The following is a 22,470-nucleotide window of genomic DNA, read 5'->3' as shown; positions in this document are numbered from 1 at the left end:
GCTATACAGTAGGTCCTTTTTGGTTATCTATTTTATATATAGTAGTGTGTATATGTTAATCCCAAACTCATAATTTATCCCTCCCCCCATTTCCTCTCATCCAGACTTTTCAAATGTAGTGTGTGGATACAGTCTTTTTTCTTTTTAAATGTAAAATGAAAGCAATAGAGTCAAGACTGTGAAAAAGGGGTAATGTGTCAGAATAGGAGGTGATATGCAGTACCTGGCTCTAAAAACGATAGTGATAAAAGCCATGTAATAGCATAAAAAACCACTTGTGATGTAATGTTAAATCAGAAGAGATTACAAAGACATACGTGCCAAAAAAGAAGAGAGGAGATGGAAATATTCCAAAATGCCAACAGTGATGGGAATTTGGCTGCAAGATCATGAAGAATGTTTGTCTTTTCTTTTTTCCTTCTTATCTTCTGTATCATGGTTATATTTTTCATGACAAAATATTTTAAAAATCTGTACTAATTGGAATGTTTCGAACCTTCCTACAAACTTAGTGACACTAGTTAACTTGTGTCAAAGAACAACCAAAGACAGTGTTTTCATGTAAAATTTAATGGCACAGTAAGTTGGGCACATTTATTGGACTGTTATTCATATTTAGAACTTGACACATAGTAAATATATCATCTTACCTTATTAAAAAACAATGACTTCCTCATTCACTGAAAGAGCTGAAAACCTCACCCAAAGTTCACAGATATATACAGTGAGGCACTGTGAACAGAGTAACCAAGAAAGATGTTGAAGTTTGCAGACCTGAATTCTAGTTTTGGATTTGTCCCTACTGGCCCTGGTTTCCTGTTTCAACATCTCTGCGGTAGGGTCTATGGTAGGGTCCCTTGGCCTGATGGCTTCCAGGTGTACAGATATCAATCCCCTCGACCTATGGGCAGGGTGGAGGGCTTGGTTGGTCTTCTCTGGCCAAGAGCAGCCCTTGTTCTCATTTTCTCTGAGTGCCATGGTGAGAGAACATTTGGAAAACATTTCTCTGGAGGACAATCTCGAGAGTGACCGCCCTCCTTGTATGAGAAGTTATGCTTCTACCAGGGCAGCTGAATTCGCAGTCTCCCATCACACTTAGGGTTCACAGAGGACATCTTAGTCAATTGAGACCCTAACATTTGTTTGGTTGTGTCCTCCACCCATGCTTTTGCTTTTTGTGTGCCTTGTCCTGTACTTACAAAATGAGGTTTGGGAAGTAAGAACAGGACTTTAGATTTGCCTCTGTTACATTTCCTATTGTTAGATTTGGCCATGGCTCCATCCTCATGGAATCTTTTGGGATCCTGATTTGCTCACTCCGTGAATTCAAAGTCCATTTTAAGTGCTGGTCCCCCATCATGTGGTGAGCTGTGCCCACATGTTGTAGAACTCACTCCGCAGCTCCCAATTCCCTTCCCAATCTCTGGCTTGGGTTTGTGGCCCTCTGTTGTCCTGCACTCATGACCCCTGGAAATATTACCACTTCCACACTCTCTGGGGACTTTTTGCCCATGCTCACTTGGTAATTTTTTTTGGCTTCAGATTTCTGTTTTGCTTTTTAATCCTGAATTTGCTTTTTTTGGCGGGGGGTGAATATATCCCTTCCAACCACCCTTACCTCCTCTACTCTTGACTTGCTGTAGCTGGAGGGTGACCGTGAACTTGTCCACATCCATCCTAGCTGCCACTTTCCTGGGAGGGAACAAGTATGGCGCCCGAGGTTGTCCACTGGTGACCACTCTTCACATTAACCCATTTGTCATGGAGTATGGGCGTTTAGGAAGGTGCCCAACTCTACTAAGTGTATTCGTCATCTTGCTCACAAGAAAGAGGTTTGAAATGCTTTCGTGAAATCCTGATTCATTAAATTCGCAGTATTCTGCCTAATCTCCACCTCTCTAACCCCATCAAATACAAGATGAAATGAGCTTCACCAGACTTGGTTCATTCTTAGTCACTTCACGCTTTCTCTTAGTGATCATGGCTTCATTAAGTGCTAAAGACAATCACTGTAATAATTCATCTAGAATCTTTCCTGTTCACTAATCTGTGCTTGCACAACCCCTCAGACCCAGTGATGGATGTGGGAGCTGTCTGGAGGTAGGCAGTATTAAGGGTTAAGTATTAAGTATTCTCCTAAGAGGCTTGGAAGGAAGCTGGAAGACAGAGTGTGACTTAGTGGTCTGGGAGAGTCATGGAGATGATCTGGTCTGTTTATGTGTCATTGCCTGGAACAGGGGTGGAATCAGCCAGATCCCCCCGGGGCATAACCACAAAGGTCACAGGCAGCCATTGTGTATAGCATGTTAACTCTTCAGCTGAAAGGGATAAGGGTTAAACTAACAAAATGTGCCCCTGCAAGGCACTTCAGAGAACATTTAGATCAGTGCTCCTCAAGCTTTACCGCTCACACGGGTCACGTGGGGAATCTTATTAAAATGCTGATTCTGGGGCTTCCCTGCTGGCGCAGTGGTTGAGAGTCCGCCTGCCGGTGCAGGGGACACGGGTTCGTGCCCCGGTCCGGGAGGATCCCACATGCCGTGGAGCGGCTGGGCCCGTGAGCCATGGCCGCTGAGCCTGCGCGTCCGGAGCCTGTGCTCCGCGGCGGGGGAGGCCACAGCAGTGAGAGGCCCGCGTACCGCAAAAAAAAAAAAAAATGCTGATTCTGATTCAGTCGTTCTGGGGTGGGGCCTGAGAGTCTGCATTTCTAGTGCATTCCTTGATGATGTCTCTGGACTGTGGCCACACTTTGTGTAGCAAGGATTTAGATTATACTGTATGTTTTTCCAGATGTAGAAACTGAAGTGCAGAGAGGCGAAGTGGTTTCCCCAAAGCCACATCCATGAAGTTAGAGCAGCCTCTTTCATCCAGGTCTCCTGGGGCCCAGGTCAGTGTCTAATTACAAAATTAATTACCAAATTGCTGGACCTAGTAAAGCAGGGTTTACCAGCCTTTCTTAAGGACCCGTAGTATGTGACAGAACAGGCAAGGTCAGATTCCAGGCATGGACATGCTTGCCTGAAGGCACACACGCACGCACACATATGCACATGCATGCACACACACACACACACATTGTATGTGCTTTGCATTCTCCTTTCTCGTTGATTATGATGTGTAGGAAACACATGGATTAAGGAAACACATGGAGAAATGGGTTACAGTCACATTAAAGATATTCTTAAATGCAGATCCATTCTGAATGTGTAAACTTTTCCATAAAAATCTTACGGGAAAATATGTGAGCTATTTCTGACCTATTAAATATAAATACAGATGTTTCGGAGTTCTGCAAAGACCATGTCGCTGATAAAATCGCGTCATAATGACGTCTTCTGAGAGTTTCCATGGTAGAAGCTGTGGGCTTGGCTCAGTGAGTGCTGTGCTCCAGACTTTGTAAAGGACCTTGGAGTTTGGAGATTTTCCATGAACTTCTGGTACTGAATTTTTATTGCCAACTCTGACAATTTGTTTTCCCTGAACTCTGTCGGGGGGGGGACTAAGCAACTGACAAAACCCAGGCAGGAGTGTGTGTGTGCATGTGTGTGCATGTGTGTCTCCTTGTTGAGAAGTGGGAAAGAGGAAGGGAGACATCTGGAGTGGAAAAGAGGGTCAGAAAAATCCTGGAAACAAAATCTTTCCTCTCCACTAAATGTTCAGTAAGGATAAACTGATTAGGGAAAACTTGGGAAAACAAACTCCTGTTTTGGGGCAAATACCTAGGGTGGGTTAAGCCTGCTGGTGTCTTGTCCATGGCCTCCCTATCAAGTGGGTAGGAAGTTTCTTGGGGACAAAAGCTGGGTCTTCCTGATCTTTTGTTGTTGTTCTTCCAAAGAGCATTGAGAGGGTCTTGCCTTCAGTGGAAGCCAGAAACATCTCTTCAGTGAAATATCATTCACCTTCCAGCATGAGTAGCACCTGGCCAGCAACGTGGGCGGTGCTAGTGTGTTTCTAAGGATCGAACAGCTCAGATCAGCAAGGCTGCCCCTGGAGCTGGGTGTGGGTTAGGCTCCAGCGGCCTCTGCTACTCCACGTTGGAGGAAGGGTGGAAAGTTCCCCCGGCCCCCCGACCTTTGAGGGTATCTCAGCTTTTTCAGTGAGGTTATTTCTGTAGCAGTCTGTTGACACACCAGATGGCCTAGGCCTGAATAGTCACATGTAGGTAGGTTAAAAATGTCAGCAAAACCTCTACAGGAATGTTGCCTTAACCTCAAGACCATTCTGCTCATTCTTAATGTTGAAAGTCCTGTCTACCACTCAGGTGGAAACATTTGATCTCTCAATTAAAGCCCATTAGTGTCCCAATTAGTCACAGCTACTTATAATCATTTAGCATTGGAAACCATTCCGGAGGCCCTCTGGAAAGGATACCGGGAAGGGTGAGGAAATTGCACTCCCCCTGAGGACATACTCCCTGTTCACAAATATTGATAAATAGCACAGGTCCCTGGAAAGACTCAAAGAGCAAGGCCAGGTTGGGTTCCACCCGGGCTCCACCCTGCCTGGCTGAGGGAATCTTGGGGAAAGTACTTACCTTTTCCATGCCTCCATTGCCTTATCTGTAAAATGGGCTTAAAGAATTTAAAGTTCCTGGAAAAACGCCTGATACATAATAAGTGCCCGCCCTTGCTGTCTGTGTTGTTATCATGGAGAGAAGACTTGGATTCAGAGCACGGAGCATCACGCCAGGATGCAGTAGGGGGTGTGCATGAGTGAACGGTGGTGAAGGCCGGAAGTGCGGGGAGGGGGACGAAGAGGAGGGGGACGGAGTGTTGTGCGTGTTGTGACATCACGTTCAAGAGGAGAAGGGGAGACGGGGCAGGGTGGTGGCTGCAGAGCACGTGCAAACACAGATTTGAACGTTGTCTTCTGGAGAGAGTGGTGGCCCATCCAGGTTGGCGCGGGGGGTTCTTTTAAAGGGCAGTGGGACAAGGTGGAAAGGCATGCGGAGGTAGCTGCAGGAGGGCCTTGGGTGCCAGGAGAGGAGCTTTGGCCATTTTGGTCCTTGCGCTGCAGACTTTGAGTACAGCTCTGATAGGCGGTGCCCGTGCTCTGTTGAGAACATGAATCTGGATGCCGGGCGCGGGAGGGGCCATGAGAGAGAAACAGAAGAGGGATGCGGCAGCACAGTCCCTCGGGGATGGATCAGGCCGCCGCGAGTGGCAGCCAGAAGCTCTGGCTACATTTCCCCGAATCCTCCCTGCCCGGATGGATTTTGAGCCCAGGGGTGACTCTTGGGTCTCCTCGCCTCCAGGATGCTGAGAAGAGATCCCTGCAGTGTCCCCAGGGCACATGGCAGGGGCGGTGGGCACAGTAGGAAGAGGCCCTGCGTCTGAAACATGCAAAGACCTGAATGAAAGGTCCTGCAGCATCGCCGGGAGCTCCCATCCGTGGGTGTCATTACAAGAGGCTTGGGAGGTTGGCAGAAGAGCGAGGGCATAGGAGACCCCAGGCCTGGCCTGGACTGGTCCACATTCTGATAACAGGAACTGTGACAGACGAGCTGTCTGTGGGCCAGCCTTGCCCAGGTTTATGGCTCAGTCATTTGAGAAGAGAGACACAGCCTGTGAACTGTTAGGAGTGAGTGCTCAGTGGAGAGCGTGGTATTTCGAAAGGGCTTGGCACGTTTTCTGAATGTTTCTGGCTGCCTGCCGGGCTCAGAGTTTCCTGTTTCTAGTTCCCCACATGTGTCACAGCTGAGGATTAAAGCCCTAAGAGGCATCACCGGAGCCCACTTTCTCCTTTCTCTCAGCCTCTGCACAGCTGGGTCTCCTGACAAGCTGTGAGGCGTCCCTCTCCTACGTACAGACCAGACCCAAAGCTCTTTGGGAAAGAAAAGTGCAATTAGCAACTTCATCCAGGACTGACTTCTAAATGCACTTTTGTTTTTAATAACCACCGTCAACTCAGCGGGCTCCAACCAGGGACAGAAACCCTGCGGGCTGACCCTGACTTACCACCTCCCTTGGGGCCAGCCGTTCCCAAAGCCTCCAACCATAAGGAAAGGGGACGGTAAGATGATTGATTTGCACTTTGGTTTTTGTTTCTGTATTTTTTTCCCCTCCTTTTCCCTTTGTTTACTTATACACTGATGAATTATTTAAGAGGGGCCAATGGAATCTGATAAAACTGACAATGTCATGCTGTTTGTTTAGACAAGATGTGAAGGATTTCTTGGAGTTATGTGGCCCTGTGGCCATATTTAACCCTAAGTGTGTCTGTTAGCCCTATTAAAAGATCACCTATGATTACATATGTTTTATTCCATGGAAGATTAACTATGAAATATGTGGGAGATATATTTTATGACTATATACTACCTATAAGGCATCAATAGTTATGTGTCTTTTGGTAAATCACGAGGTTTAACCAAAGGATGTTGTAAAGTTCTTTTAAAATGCTGTAGTAGATGTTAGAATTAAGACATTTTATGACTTTCCTTCATGCTTCTACAGTTATAGAGGGACATAACCTGGGCCTGTGTTTGGCTGAAGGCATTGCATTGCTATAAACAGATATCACCGATTGCATTTAAAATTATAATATATTGTTTTAGCAAGATTTGTGCATGCTTCCTCCCATAAGAGCTTACAATGGAATCTTTTTTTTTAACGTCTTTATTGGAGTATAATTGCTTTACAGTGATGTGTTAGTTTCTGCTTTATAACAAAGTAAATTAGCTATACATATAACATATACCCCCATATCCCCTCCCTCCCTCCCTCCTAATCCCACCCCTCTAGTTGGTCACAAAGCACCGAGCTGATCTCCCTGTGCTATGAGGCTGCTTCCCACTAGCTATCTGTTTTACATTTGGTAGTGTATATATGTCCATGCCACTCTCACTTCATCCCAGCTTACCCTTCCCTCTCCCCGTGTCCTCAAGTCCGTTCCCTATGTCTGTATCTTTATTCCTGTCTTGGCCCTAGGTTCTTCAGAACATTTTTTTTTTTTTAGATTCCATATATATGTGTTAGCATACGGTATTTGTTTTTCTCTTTCTGACTTACTTCACTCTGTATGACAGACTCTAGGTCCATCCACCTCACTACAAATAACTCAATTTCCTTTCTTTTTATGGCTGAGTAATATTCCATTGTATATATGTGCCACATCTTCTTTATCCATTCATCTGTTGATGGGCACTTAGGTTGCTTCCATGTCCTGGCTATTGTAAATAGAGCTGCAGTGAACATTGTGGTACATGACTCTTTCTGAATTATGGTTTTCTCAGGGTATATGTCCAGTAGTGGGATTGCTAGGTCATATGGTAGTTCTATTTGTAGTTTTCTAAGGAACCTCCATACTGTTCTCCATTGTGGCTGTATCAATTTACATTCCCACCAACAGTGCAAGAGGGTTCCCTTTTCTCCACACCCTCTCCAGCATTTATTGTTTCTAGATTTTTTGATGATGGCCATTCTTACTGGTGTGAGGTGTTACCTCATTGTATTTTTGATTTGCATTTCTCTAATGATTAATGATGTTGAGCATTCTTTCATGTGTTTGTTGGCAATCTGTATATCTTCTTCGGAGAAATGTCTATTTAGGTCTTCTGCCCATTTTTGGATTGGGTTGTTTGTTTTTTTGATATTGAAGCTGCATTAGCTGCTTGTATATTTTGGAGATTAATCCTTTGTCAATTGCTTCATTTGCAAATATTTTCTCCCATTCTGAGGGTTGTCTTTTTGTCTTGCTTGTGTTTTCCTTTGCTGTGCAAAAGCTTTTAAGTTTCTTTAGGTCCCATTTATTTTTGTTTTTATTTCCATTTCTCTAGGAGGTGGGTCAAAAAGGATCTTGCTGTGATTTATGTCATAGAGTGTTCTGCCTATGTTTTCCTCTAAGAGTTTTATAGTACCTGGCCTTACATTTAGGTCTTTAATCCATTTTGAGTTTATTTTTGTGTATGGTGTTAGGGAGTGTTCTAATTTCATTCTTTTACATGTAGCTGTCCAGTTTTCCCAGCACCACTTACTGAAGAGGCTGTCTTTTCTCCATTGTATATTCTTGCCTTCTTTATAGAAAATAAGGTGACTATATGTACATGAGTTTATCTCTGGGTTTTGTATCCTGTTCCATTGATCTATATTTCTGTTTTTGTGCCAGTACCATACTGTCTTGATTACTGTAGCTTTGTAGTATAGTCTGAAGTCAGGGAGCCTGATTCTTCCAGCTCCATTTTTCTTCCTCAAGATTGCTTTGGCTATTCGGGGTCTTTTGTATTTCCATACAAATTGTAAATTTTTTGTTCCAGCTCTGTGAAAAATGCCATTGGTAGTTTGATGGGGATTGCATTGAATCTGTAGATTGCTTTGGGTAGTATATTCATTTTGACAATGTTGATTTTTCCAATCCAAGAACATGTTATATCTCTCCATCTGTTTGTATCATCTTTAATTTCTTTCATCAGTGTCTTATAGTTTTCTGCATACAGGTCTTTTGTCTCTTTGGGTAGGTTTATTCCCAGGTATTTTATTCTTTTTGTTGCAATGATAAATGGGAGTGTTTCTTAATTTCTCTTTCAGATTTTTCATCATTAGTGCATAGGAATGCCAGAGATTTCTGTGCATTAATTTTGTATCCTGCTACTTTGCCAAGTTTATTGATTAGCTCTAGTAGTTTTCTGGTAGCATCTTTAGGATTCTCTATGTATAGTACCATGTCATCTGCAAACAGTGACAGCTTTAATTCTTCTTTTCCGATTTGGATTCCTTTTATTTCTTTTTCCTCTCTGATTGCTGTGGCTAAAACTTCCAAAATTATGTTGAATAATTGTGGTGAGAGTGGACAACCTTGTCTTGTTCCTGATCTTAGAGGGAATGGTTTCAGTTTTTCACCACTGAGAACGATGTTGGCTGTGGGTTTGTCATATATGGCCTTTATTATGTTGAGGTAAGTTCCCTGTACACTTACTTTCTGGAGGGTTTTTATCATAAATGGGTGTTGAATTTTTTCGAAAGCTTAAACCATTAGCCAGACTCATCAAGAAAAAAAGGGAGAAGACTCAAATCAATAGAATTAGAAATGAAAAAGGGGAAGTAACAACTGACACTGCAGAAATACAAAGGATCATGAGAGATTACTACAAGCAACTCTATGCCAGTAAAATGGACAACCTGGAAGAAATGAACAAATTCTTAGAAAAGCACAACCTTTTGAGACTGAACCAGGAAGAAATAGAAAATATAAACAGACCAATCACAAGCACTGAAATTGAGACTGTGATTAAAAATCTTCCAACAAACAAAAGCCCACGACCAGATAGCTTCAGAGGTGAATTCTATCAAACATTTGGAGAAGAGCTAACACCTATCCTTCTCAAACTCTTCCAAAATATAGCAGAGGGAGGAACACTCCCAAACTCATTCTACGAGGCCACCATCACCCTGATACCAAAACCAGGCAAAGATGTCACAAAGAAAGAAAACTACAGGCCAATATCACTGATGAACATAGATGTAAAAATCCTCAACAGAATACTAGCAAACAGAATCCAACAGCACAATAAAAGGATCATACACCATGATCAAGTGGGGTTTATCCCAGGAATACAAGGATTCTTCAATATAAGCAAATCAGTCAATGTCATACACCATATTAACAAACTGAAGGAGAAAAACCATATGATCATCTCAGTAGATGCAATGGACTCTTAAATGCTTGAGCATGGTTGCTGTTGTTGCTGTTTGTTTTTATTTTTATTGGGCTCTGGAAACTTATTCCCTTTGCTGGGCCTAGGGAATCACTCAGACATTGGGACTGTCCATCACCCCCAGAGCAGAGGCCTGTATAGCTCAGGGAGCCCTGGTCAGCCTTCACTGTTTTGAGCATGCTTCCTCAGAGGCTTTGAAAATGTTACATCTGGAATTGCAAGGAAGACTCTAGGCTCTCAGGGTTTGGTCAACATTGCCTTGTATTTCTTATTGGACACCCTTGACCTCTCTGTGTCCTATAATAATGTTGTTGTGTGAAAGAATAAGAAAATGGGACAGAATCTGAGATATTAAAGAAAGGAAGGAAGAGAACAAAAATGAGGTTAAGCATTCAATTCAATTCAACTTAAAACTTCCTCTTCTTCTTATGCCAAATGTGACTTTGCACTGTGCGTGTGAGGGTGTGAAGGGCTGGATGGTGGGAAGGACATTTCAAAAGGTGCAGTGAGTGACTAGCTGGTTTGGTGAATCACCATGTCCACCCACAGGCAACTGGAGGCCACCATGTGTGTGCTGGGGGCCGGGGGGAACTCTGTGCTCACTGAAAACGTGTGGATAGTTGGGGAAAGGGAGGAGACATACCATCTGGAAGGAGTAGGGACACTTCTCAAGATGAATTTGATCTTCTTAATAGTGATGATGAATTTTATTTTATTTTTATTTAAAAATGTATTTTTTAGAGTTTCTTCAACATTTATTCCAATTTGCTTTATATTATTATACTTCTAATAGTTTTTCACAGTTATTTAAATTTAAAAGTTAACTTATAAATTAGTGCATTTTATTTTTTAAAAAATTTTTATTGGAGTATAGTTGATTTCATGTTGTGTTAGTTTCAGGTGTACAGCAGAGTGAATCAGTTATACATATATCCACTCTTTTTTAGATTCTTTTCCTATAGAGGTCATTACAGAGTGTTGAGTAGAGTTCCCTGTGCTATACAGTAGGTTCTTATTATCTATTTTATATATAGTAGTGTGTATATGTCAGTCCCAATCTCCCAGCTTATCCCTCACCCCTCCTTCCCCCCAGTAACCATAAGTTTGTTTTCTACATCTGTGGCTCTATTTCTGCTTTGTAAATAAGTTCATTTGTTACCTTTTTTTAGATTACACATATAAGTGATATCATATGATAAAAATGTATTTTTTATTGAAGTGTTGATTTAGAATGTTTCAGGTGTACAGCAGAGTGGTTCAGTTATACACATATATCTATTCTTTTTAAGTTTCTTTTCCATTATTGGTTATTATAAGATATCCAGTATAGTTCTCTGTGCTGGAGAACTATACAGTAGGGCCTTGTTGATTATCTATTTTATATATAGTAGTGTGTATCTGTTAATCCCAAATTCCCAGTTTAATCTCTCCTCCCCCACCACCTTTCCCCTTTGGTAACCATAAGGTTTTTTTTCTATGTAAGTCTGTTTCTGTTTTGTAAATAAGTTCATTTGTATCATTTTTTTTAAGATTCCACATATAAGTGATACCATATAATATTTGTCTTTCTCTGTCTGACTTTACACAGTATGATAATCTCTAGGTCCATCCATGTTGCTGCAAATGGCATTATTTCATTCTTTTCTTATGGCTACATAATGTTCCATTGTATAAATATACCACATCTTCTTTATCCTTTCATCTGTCGATGAGTAGTGATGAATTCTGAAAGATGCTTACGGCCTGTCTCTACTCAACATTCAGTTGTGTTTTTTTTAATTTATTTAATTTATTTATTATTTTTGGCTGCATTGGGTCTTCGTTGCTGTGCACGGGCTTTCTCTAGTTGCAGCGAGTGGGGGCTACTCCTTGGTGTGCTGAGCGGGTTTCTCATTGCGGTGGCTTCTCTTGTTGTGGAGCATGGGCTCTAGGCATGTGGACTTCAGTAGTTGTGGCGCGTGGGCTTCAGTAGTTGTGGTTCAAGGGCTCTAGAGAGCAGGCGCAGTAGTTGTGGCACGTGGGCTTAGTTGCTCCGCGGCCTGTGGGATCCTCCCGGACCAGGGCTCGAACCCGTGTCCCCTGCATTGTCAGGCAGACTCCCAACCACTGCACCACGAGGGAAGTCCCCACATTCAGTTTTTAATCTTTAACCTACAAACCCTTTGGGGCTCTGTTAACTTGCTGAGGAGAGAAACTCCGCAGGCGAGGTCACGGAGTGGCTAGGATCCACTTCTGAAATATAGCCTTTAAAAACATACACAGACAGAACATGCTCATGGTCAAAAATAAAATTAAAAAAGAATACATAGAGGGCCTCCCTGGTGGCGCAGTGGTTGAGAGTCCGCCTGCCGATGCAGGGGACACGGGTTCGTGCCCCGGTCCGGGAAGATCCCACATGCCGCGGAGTGGCTGGGGCCGTGAGCCATGGCCGCTGAGCCTGCGCGTCCGGAGCCTGTGCTCCGCAACGGGGGAGGCCACAACAGTGAGAGGCCCGCGTACCGCAAAAAAAAAAAGAATACATAGAGATAAATGAAAAAGGTGAAACATAAAAACCTAACATTGTGAGATAAATACTGTTAGTGTTTTGGTGGGTATGGTTTTCTCTGAACACGTTTACATTTTTGACAAAACATGCTTGCACTGTACATGATGTTTTATCACCTGCTTTTCCCTTTCAGCAATATGCTGTGAGCGTTTTACCATGCTAATGTATTTCTTCCTACAAAAGCTTTTTAATTACATTACACAGATGATGTGTTAAATCATGTTGGTATATTTGATGTTTTTCTTTTCTATTTTTAACATTCCCCAAACTAACATTCCTATAGGGAAACCTATGCCTCTCTTCCTGATTATTTCCTTGGAATAAATTCCCAGAGGTCAAAGGGCACGAGCATATTTGAAGGTCTTGCTTCTCTTACTAAATTTTTCTAGGAAAGCACTAGTCGTGTATACTCCCTCCAGCACTGTATGGACACCCTTTTCTCACACTTTCACCAGCATTGGGTTTTTCACCTTTTTTTTTTCTAAAGTGTACTAATCTGGTAACTGGCCAAGAGTATTTTGTTGTCTTAATTTGCTTCAAGACCACTTTTTGTGAAACCTTCTGGCTTCCCGTTCTGCCCCTTTAGGTTCAGCTTCTTGTCTTTTTTTGGTTACATTATCAAACCAATCCTCTCTCACAGTAACTTTTGCCAACCTAATTTCTGAGGCCTTTGACCTCATTTGATGTCTCTCAGCAAGTCCGCCCAGAGTGTGTGGGAGTCAAATGCTTTTGCTCTGACTTTTTATTTACCGTTTGAACAACTGAGCGCAAACCTCGGTCTTTATGATTTGATCTCCTTTTATCTCTACAATTTAGAGGTAAAAGGACTGACTTTCCACTCCACCACATGATCCTACTGGGAAGATAAAGAGAAAAGCTAGAGGAATGTTCTTTAAATAGAAACAAAGTAAAAATACCAAATGGTACTATTACTAGTGTTAATATGAAGTTTGCTTATATTATCGCCTTACCTTATAGAGCATCTAGTTTTGGGAGAGCTGCGTGCTGACATTTTGACAATGTCTTCTAATTCTAAACTTGGAAGGTTGTGCGTGTTACAACATGTTTCTTGGTTCCTAGATTCAGTAGCACGTGGACATACTTTAGATTAAAAGCAGGTTTTATTTTGTTGCTTCTTTATCTCACCTGCACATGGGATAATATGCCATTCTTCTCATATTGCATTTTCACCATCCACTTGCTTCACTCTGATCCCCAGTGAGAGCCTCTGAAAGGTAGGGGCTGGTTTTATGTGTTTTTCTCTCTCCTGGGCCTGGTTTGGGGTCTGACACCCTGTGAGGGCTTGACGAACGTTTCTCGCATGAGTCAGTGGAAGGGAGCTAGGAACGTTTTTACCCAACTCTGCAGGGAAATGAACATCCCCAAAAGGAATTACAGAGGATTTAAAAATGGAGCTTTATCTGGGACATATTGATTGTTTTCTTGGTTTAGTTTAGTGTGGGTTGGTTTCTCTTTCTACTGAGTAAGACTTTAAAGCTCTTAATGGATGTTAAGCAAATGAATACAAACCCAGGGTAGACTCAGGAAAACGGAGATCGCAGCTTTTGTTAGTGCGAGTCCCATGGACTTGGCATGTATGGGAAGCTTTGCAGGAGGTACAGAGTTTCACTCTGACCCTCAGCTCAGTGGTCGGTTGTTAATATTGGGATCAAATGAACATTTCGCAATCGTTTGAACCTGGTATTGAATAAGTAATGATGATGGCAAATAACCAACAGAGCACTTTCTACATGTGAGACCTGGTTCTAAGTGCCCTGTGTACGAGGTAGTCTTTATTATTATCTTACTTTGCGACTAAGAAATGTAAGTGCAGGGACATGATTTGCCTAAAGTCACATCAGTACTTAGTGCACGACTGGGCTTCATGACACGGTCTCTAGCGAGAATAAAAACACATAGCTTGCGTGCTTTTGAATAGATGACACACAGTTTAAAAGGCTTTAAAAAGGTTATTCAGCGAAGTCTTTCCCTCTTTCTCACCAATAGGTTGATAGTTAATAGTTTCTTCCACCTCTTCGACACTGTGTTAGTCAGGGTTCTCTCTCTGGAGAACCAATAGGAGATTGATATATATATAGATATGTAGGTATCGATATAGCTATATCAATCTCCTCTTGGTTATATGTGTGTCTATCTGTCTATATGTATCTGTCTAGGAACAGACTTATTATAAGGTGTGGATTGGCTTATGCCATCATGGAGGCTTGAGAAGTCCCAGGATCTGCCATCTACAAGCTGTAGACCAAGGAAAGCAGATGGTGTAGTTAGAAGGTTGAGAGTTAGAGAGCAGTGGTGTAGACACCTGTCTCGTCTGAAGGCCTAAGAACCAGGAGTGCCAAGGGCAGGAGAAGACCGACATCCTCACTCAAGTTGTCAGGCAGAGTTCATTCAACCTTCCTCTGCCTTTTTGCTCTATTTAGGCCCCCAAAGGATTGGATGAGCCCATCCACACTGGGGAGGGCCATTTGCTTTACTCAGTTCACCAATTCACGTGCTAATCTCTTCCAGACACACCCTCACAGACACACCAGCTATCTGGGCATCCCATGGTCCAGTTCGGTTGACACATAAAATTAATCATCACACATGCCAGTGATGTACACTCATCTGTACCTGGTTCCAAATCTGCGTCTAACGAGCTGCTTTTTAACCTTTTGCTGACTAATAAGTTGTTTGCAGACTTCTGCCATTACAACCAATGTTGCAATGAATAACAAACAGCCATGCCTGTGTCGTTTTGCAGAAGTGCTAGCAAGCGTATTTGTTGGCTAAATTCCTAGAAGTGGCACTGCTGGCTCAGAGGCTTGTGTGCGTTTGTGATTTGCCCACCCACCTCCCATCAGGTTATAACAGTTAACAACTCTGCCAGGAATGTTTGAGAAAATGTTTCTCTACACGTATGTCGACGCAGTGTGCTACCAAACTGTGTTTTGTTTTTTGTTGTTGTTGTTTTTTGTTTTTATTTTTTAGCTTTGGTGATCTTATAGGGGGAAGAGGTTAACTCTGTGTGTTTTCGAATTTTTCATATCTCATATCATTGCTGAGGGGTTTTTTTAGACTATTTTTTTATTTTTTTAAATTTTTATTGGAATGTAGTTGATTTACAATGTTGTATTAGTTTCAGGCATACAGCAAAGTGAATCAGTTATACACATACATGTATCCACTCTTTTTTAGATTCTTTGCCCATATAGGTCATTGCAGAGTATTGAGAAGAGTTCCCTGTGCTATAGAGTAGGTCCTTATTAGTTATCTATTTTATGTATAGTAATATGTATATGTCAAGCCCAATCTCCTAATTTATCCACTCCCCCTTATCTCCTGGTAACCATAAGTTTGTTTTCTACATCCATGACACTACTTCTGTCCTGTAAATAAGTTCATTTTTACCCTTTCTTTAAGATTCCACATATAAACGATATCATATGTTTGTCTTTCTGTGTCTGACTTACTTCACTCAGTATGACAATCTCTAGGTCCATCCATGTTGCTGCAAATGGCAATATTCCATTCTTTTTTATGGCTGAGTAATATTCCATTGTATACATGTACCACATCTTCTTTATCCATTCCTCTGTTGATGGACATTTAGGTTGCTTCCATGTCCTGGCTATTGTAAATAGAGTTGCAATGAACACTGACGTGTGTGTATCTTTTTGAATTATGATTTTCTCCTGGTATATGCCCAGGAGTGGAATTGCTGGGTCATATGGTAGTTCTATTTAGACTTTATCTTTTAAGAGCAGTTTTAAGTTTACAGAAAAATTGAGAGGAAGGTACGGATATTTCCCATATACCCCCTGCTCCACACGTGTATAACCTGCTCCATTAGCAGTATGCCCCACTCCCCAGAGGGATACATTCGGTACAACTGATGAACCTACACGGACACGTCATTATCACCCAAAGTCCGTAGCTTACCTTAGGGTTCACTCTTGGTGTGGTACATTCTATGTGTTTAGACAAATATAGAATGACGTGTATGCATCATTATGGTATCATACAGAGTATTTTCACTGCCCTAAAGGTCCTCTGTGCTCTGCCTGTTCATCCCTTCTCCCCCCCGCCCCCTGGCAACTGCCGATCTTTTTATTGTCTCTATAATTTCACCTGTTCAGAATGTCATATAATTGGAATCATACATTATGCAGCCTTTTCAGATTGGCTTCTTTCCCTTAGTATTATTCATTGAAGGTTTCATCATGTCTCGTCATGGCTTTGATAGCTCATTTCTCTTTAGCACTGAATAATATTCCATTGTCTGGATGGACCACTGGTGATTCATCCATTCCCCTGCTGAATGGTATCTCGGTTGCTTCCAAGTTTGGACAGTTATTAATAAAGCTTCTATAAACATCCATGTGCAGGTTTTTGTGTGGATATAAGTTTTCGACTCCTTTGGGTAAATACCAAGGAGAGTGATTGCAGGATCGTACTGCAAGAGTATGTTTAGTTTGGTGAGAAACTGTCAGACTGTCTTCCAAAGTGGCTGCACTGTTTTGCAGCCCCTCCAGCAGTGAATGAGGGTCCCTGGTGCTACACATCTTTGACAGCATCTGCCGTCAGTGTTGTGGGTTTTGGCCATTCTAATAGGTGTGTAGTGGCATGCAGATTGTTTTAAAACCGGCTGTGATCATGACGATTGTTTTCTGAGTCTCGTGGGTGTCCAGCCATGGGATGCTGCAGTAGGGCAGGGCACACAGAGGGGCCGGGCAGTAGCCCAAGTCGAGTGTGTGATGAGCGTCGTGAAAGACACAGATGGCTGCTGAAACAGTGGCTAAGGGGCTGGGTCTACGTTACCTGGTGATGGGGGGTCCTTGTGAGGAGGCGTGAGGTCTGAGGCAGAGGGAACAGCGGCACTTGAGCCCGGGGTGGGGGGGCAGGAGAATGGGGCCAGATCACGGTGGCGTAGACAGAGATGGGGCCAGATCACAGTGGCGTAGACAGAGATGGGGCCAGATCACGGTGGTGTAGACAGAGATGGGGCCATGGTAAGGAGCTTGGGTTTCATTCTGAACTTCCCAGTCACAGGCTGGGGAGATGGTGCCAGAGTGTGTACAGTCTTACCTCCCAGACCACAAGTGCTCACCTGTGTGATATTAGGGAAGCCCAATCCCTGTGCCCGAGCACTGGGGGCCGTCGTTGTATTTACCATGAGAGATGGTGGCAGGGCGGACATGTCCTGGCACGCAGGACACTGTGCTGTCTCGCCCAGCCCTGGATTCCTGGGTGTGTGACAAGCGACAGGTGCTTTGCCTGAACGTGGCCGTGGAGACATTCCACAGGCACGCACTCTGCCTCTCCCAGGAATGAAACGAGGTGTACAAAGGGCATTCTTGCTCATCCCCTCACGCTTTGCTAAATTAACTGAGGGTTCTGAGAAATGATTCATGAGCGTCCAGTCCGGACTGAGCCCTGTGCTCGGTGCTTCCGGTGCCGAGAGGAGTCGGAGGATGGGAAAACACAGAGGAAGAAAGTGAGCAGCGGCTTCTTACTTTCTTACTTACAGTTTCGAGACAGAATTAACATCAATGATCAAAAGGCAGGCGGAGGGGGCAGCAGAGAGGCCCAGGCGCCTCTGGTTCCAGATGAGAACCCCGGTCTTGCAGACCACTGCGGGGGCCTGTTTGGTGCTGGGGAGTCCATGGGGCTGGAGCTTCTCATGTCCTTCTCTGTAGGTGCAGGTAGGGTGTTCCTTCTATGTTTAGAGGTGAAGAATCAAGAGCTTTCCTCAAGGCCACGGGGTGGGCCAAGGGTGGAGCTGGGACTAGCCCCTGATTCTGAGCTCCCTGAGGATGCTCTCCAGGCATCCCCAAATGGAGCAAAATTCCTCAGCCTCATCGCTGGGGAACGCCTGGAGGAGAGGCGCTCTCTCTGCCCCGCATCCTCTTTCACTTTGGCCCCTCTGGTTCCAGTATCATGGGGCAGCTTGGCTTCCGAGCCTGTAGCACTGGCAGAGCCCTGCAGAAGGGCTGGGCCACACCCTCACGTGCCTGATGGTTCAGGCTGTAAGCCCAGAGTTGCTTCTATCTTGGGAAGGAACATAGGGGACCGAGGTCAAGTACTGTTGGTCGGGCTCTCAGGCCCCTATCTAGGGCACAACTGGTGATTAGAGTGGGGATTAGCGCGTGTGCGTGCGTGTGTGTGCGTAGGTGGTGTGTCTGAATGAAGGCTTCAGGACCTGCTGGCCCAGAAGATGTGTTCAGGGTTGTAGGTTTCCATGGAGATAGGACCACCTGGGCAGGAAGTGGGACAGCTGTGAGATCAGTTAACACCTCAGCTAGCTTTGCTTCCTGGTCCAGGGAGAAGAGGGCAGGCAGGGTTTGCTCTGGAGGAGGAGGGATTCCACAGATGAGTTCCAGATGCTCAACTCAGACAGAGTGGCCCAATCCAACACAACATGGGGTGGGGTTGGGACTTGTCTAGTGGTAATGATAAGGAGGTAAAAGAGGCACAGCCAAAGGGATACTTATAAAGGAAAAGCCCAGAAAACATATTTAGAAAACTTGAACGGGGCTTCCCTGGTGGCGCAGTGGTTGAGAGTCCGCCTGCCGATGCGGGGGACACGGGTTCGTGCCCCGGTCCGGGAAGTTCCCACATGCCACGGAGCGGCTGGGCCCGTGAGCCATGGCCACTGAGCCTGCATGTCCTGAGCCCGTGCTCCGCAGCGGGAGAGGCCACAGCAGTGAGAGGCCCGCGTACCGCAAAACAAAACAAAGACAAAACTTGAACGGCATCTGTGCTAATTGTAATTAAAATAAACATTTCAGGATTCATAGATTTTTAGGCTCTTGGTTTTCCGATATCTGTGTTCAATCTGTTCATGACAATGACTAAAATTTCAGTGAGAATATTAGCAAGTTTGACGTCTGAAGGCTTCAGACATTCTCCGAATCAATGAACAAATGAATGATGATGTTGCTATAGAACTAGGCGATGGCGTGATTGTGTCTTTTGTGGAGGTTTGCCTTTTTTGTCACTTGAGGGGAAATTATTGGAAGTGGACACACTTATACATTATCCTCTTTTTTCTGAAGATGCTGAACTTCCTGGCTGAGGTAAGCAGTGTTGGTTTGTTTGACTGTATCCACTCAGCCACTTACGCCAACGATATATTCCAACATGGCTGCAAACCCAACACATTCCACAGCCATGAGTATGACCCCAGAGGTTGATGTGGTTTCCCTCATTCAATTCCTGGACTCAGTGAGAGGGCAGAACTTGACTGGAAATCATGGGACAACTTTTCTCAGATCATTTATTACCTGGATTTCAATTGCTGGTTCTTTGACCACATCGCTCTGGGCAGATCTGCCGCTGTCCTGAATGAACCAGGGTCAGCTGTCATCTGGCTCCTCCTGGCGGCGTCTAGGTGCTTTACAGACATTACCTGTGCTCTGTACAGAGGTTTTGCTGTTTTCAATTTGTCCCAAAGGAAGATGGGGGGCAGAGCTAGCAGATTTAGGCAGGTACCATCTCCAGATGGTGGCAGATGAATGACAGAGTCAGGATTTGAACCTGGGTCAGTTGGGCTCCCAAACCTCTTCGCGTTTCACCGTGCTGATATGATAACGGGACCCAAAGAAGGGAAGTGCTAGTCGATGAATAATTCTTTTTGAGATGTATTTGAACTCATATTTCTATGAGTGTCGAAGCTTTCAGAGTTCGTTCACGGGAGGAACATGATTAAGGCTCCCTTCTACCATTTCTTATGGGAATTTATCATCCAAGCTGGCACCTGGTACCTGTAAGCTAGTTTTTAAAGAAGGCGTTCTGTACAAGTGTTATTTTCCAGCCTCTGAAATGGTCTGTAGATAATATTTAAGCTACAACCAATACAATACGTATTATAAAGTAAAAATTCAACTATAATAGGAACTCAACAGATATTTCTCTGGAAGGATTAAACATACCCTGCCTGAAATAGGTGGGAGAAACCTGGTTTCACAGATTGTATCATCTATCTGTTAATGAATGATCTGTACATCAATAAAAGAACAGATAACACATGTTAATGAGTATGTGGAGAAAAGGGAACCTTTGTGCACTGTTGGTGGGAAAGTAAATTGGTGTAGCCACTTTGGAAAACAGTGTGGAGGTTCCTCAAAAAATTAAAAAATAGAGCTACCATATGATCCAGCAATGCCACTTCTGGGTATATATCCGAAGGAAATGAAATCAGTATCTTAAAGAGATACCTACACTTCCATGTTCATTGCAGCATTATTCATAATAGCCAAGATATGGAAATAATCTAAGTGTTTGTCAACAGATGAATGGATAAAGATGTGGTACATACTGGACATACAATAGAATACTATTCAGCCATGAGAAAGGAAACCCTGCCTTTTACAAGAACATGGAAGAAACTTCAGGGTATTAAGCTAAGGGAGATAAGCCAGACAGAGGAAGACAAATACTGTACGATATCACTTATATGTGGAATCAAAAAAAGCTGAACTCAGAGAAACAGAGAGTAGAGTGGCGTTTGCAGGGGCTGGGGAGTGAGGGAAATGGGGAGATGTTGGTCAAGGTACAAACTTCCGGTTATAAGAATAACAAGTTTGGGGATCTAATGTTCCGAATGGTGACTGTAGCTAATATATTGTATTACATACTTGAAAGTCACTAAGAGAGTAGATGTTAAATGTTCTCACCACAAAAAAAAGAAGTGGTAATTATGTGATGGGATGGAGGTGTTAGCTAACACTATGGTGGCCATATCTGACAGTATAAAAATATATCAAATCAACACGTTGTACACCTTAAACTTACACAATGTTATATGTCAATTATATTTCAATTAGGCTGGGAAACAAACAAACAAAATAATAACCTGTTAAACAATATGCAAAAAGTCACAGCATTTCTTTCCTGGGGAGAAAATATATGATTCTAGCCAGGGGTGATAGAATGGGTTCTTTGACTTGTTGATTTAAAAAATCTCATGTGATACTTGCCATGACAACCTCTTTTGAACAAATTTCCCTCAAGGTTTAAGCACTTCTCTAGAATATCGCAGTGGTTTGCTGAGCTGACTCATAGGGAGAAGGAGAGGTTACATTTTTGCAATTGTAATCATGTGGGAAATTACACCCCACATCACTCAGCACACTTGAATATTTCTCATCAACCTCGAATTCTGAGATTTATTTAACTGCAAGATCAGAGTTCTAGATTTTCTTTCCCAGTTGAAATGTTTAAGAAATTTAGGTAACGTGACATAATATATAAAAACTAGGTTCATAGGAAAGTGAAAAATGCTGGGAGGGTGGCGGAGGAGGGGTGGTGGAGACAGACACTTCCTTTAGTCTGGAACTGATGTCCGGATCATGAATTATTGTTCCAGGGAAACCTGCTGTGTGTGAGTAAACCCCTGAAGTTGGACTCTCTTCCTCTGCCTGGCCCCTGTCGGCCCAGTCGGTGTAGAAAATGGTGTTGCTGTGTTAGGGGGCCCACTCAGCTACGTACAGGTACCTACTATGGTCAGCCTCTGTGATCTAGGCCAGCCTTTGTCGATCTTGACCGCACGTTGGAATCACCTGGGGAGCCTTAAGAACTACCAGGTACCCGGGCCCCACCCCCCAGACGTTCTGATGGCATAGGTCTGAGTTGCAGCAGACCTGGGCAGAGGGATTTTTTAAAAGCTCTCCGGGGGCAGGTGTTATAATGTGGCCTGAGAATCACTGACCCGGGAAATAGACAGCCGTAATTTCCATAATTTACCCAAGTCAACGAGAAGCTGGCTAGAACAAGGCTGTCCTGAGTGATTGCCACATCCCTCTGCTGGGGGAATTTAGGTCCATTTCCCAGAATACTTTGTTCCTGAACATGGTCACAGGTTCTCTGTCCCGTCCGTGTGGTTTGAATTTTCTAAGGGACAGTGGGTGTGAGTAGTGTAAACGGAGCCGCTGTCATTTATTCGGCTAAGATTTAAACATCTGCTCTGCTCAAGCTACGGTCAGTAAGGGAAAGAGCTTACCTTTCAGCATGTGACGAGTATCAGGGAGAGAAGGACTCAGCCCTACGGAGTCCGGGATGCTGGTGCCACCAGGGACGGGGAGGTGAAGCCAAGGGCTCAGAGGAGGTGGAGATAGTCACCCGTTTCCCCTGGTTGGAGGGGTGGGAAAACCCTAGGACGCCCTCTGAAAGGAGCATACAGTATTGAGGCTGGGCCTGGAGGACGAAGGAGGAAGAAGGATAACAGTCTGGGCAGAGGGAATGAGGGAACAATGGAGAAACTGGCAAGGAG

The 22,470-nt window shown here is 43.8% G+C and overlaps 1 protein-coding gene and 1 non-coding gene across 7 annotated transcripts in view; one reads left to right on the top strand and one right to left on the bottom strand.

Annotated features, from left to right (window-relative positions):
• The first annotated feature begins 5,701 nt into the window (after nucleotides 1–5,701).
• The window catches only part of IL1R1 (interleukin 1 receptor type 1), an 86,699-nt gene continuing 69,930 nt past the window's right edge, over nucleotides 5,702–22,470 (top strand). The window contains exons 1-2 of one of the 6 annotated variants that reach the window (XM_073790968.1): nucleotides 5,702–6,012; nucleotides 21,568–21,784. In XM_073790968.1, coding sequence (XP_073647069.1) covers nucleotides 21,701–21,784 — 84 coding nt within the window. In that variant the 5' untranslated portion in view covers nucleotides 5,702–6,012; nucleotides 21,568–21,700. The remainder of the gene's footprint in view (nucleotides 6,013–21,567; nucleotides 21,785–22,470) is intronic. The other 5 variants (XM_073790967.1, XM_073790966.1, XM_033838102.2 and 2 more) reach the window with 5 other exon arrangements.
• Nucleotides 9,741–9,823, bottom strand: LOC117307962 (small nucleolar RNA SNORD86). The gene has a single exon (XR_004521903.1). It is a non-coding gene; the product is annotated as a small nucleolar RNA SNORD86 (small nucleolar RNA).

Source organism: Tursiops truncatus, chromosome 14 (assembly GCF_011762595.2).
Source record: "Tursiops truncatus isolate mTurTru1 chromosome 14, mTurTru1.mat.Y, whole genome shotgun sequence".
In the NCBI taxonomy this organism is placed as follows: domain Eukaryota; kingdom Metazoa; phylum Chordata; class Mammalia; order Artiodactyla; family Delphinidae; genus Tursiops; species Tursiops truncatus.
Note: the sequence above shows the minus strand (reverse complement) of the source record. Positions and strands in the feature narration are given on the sequence as shown.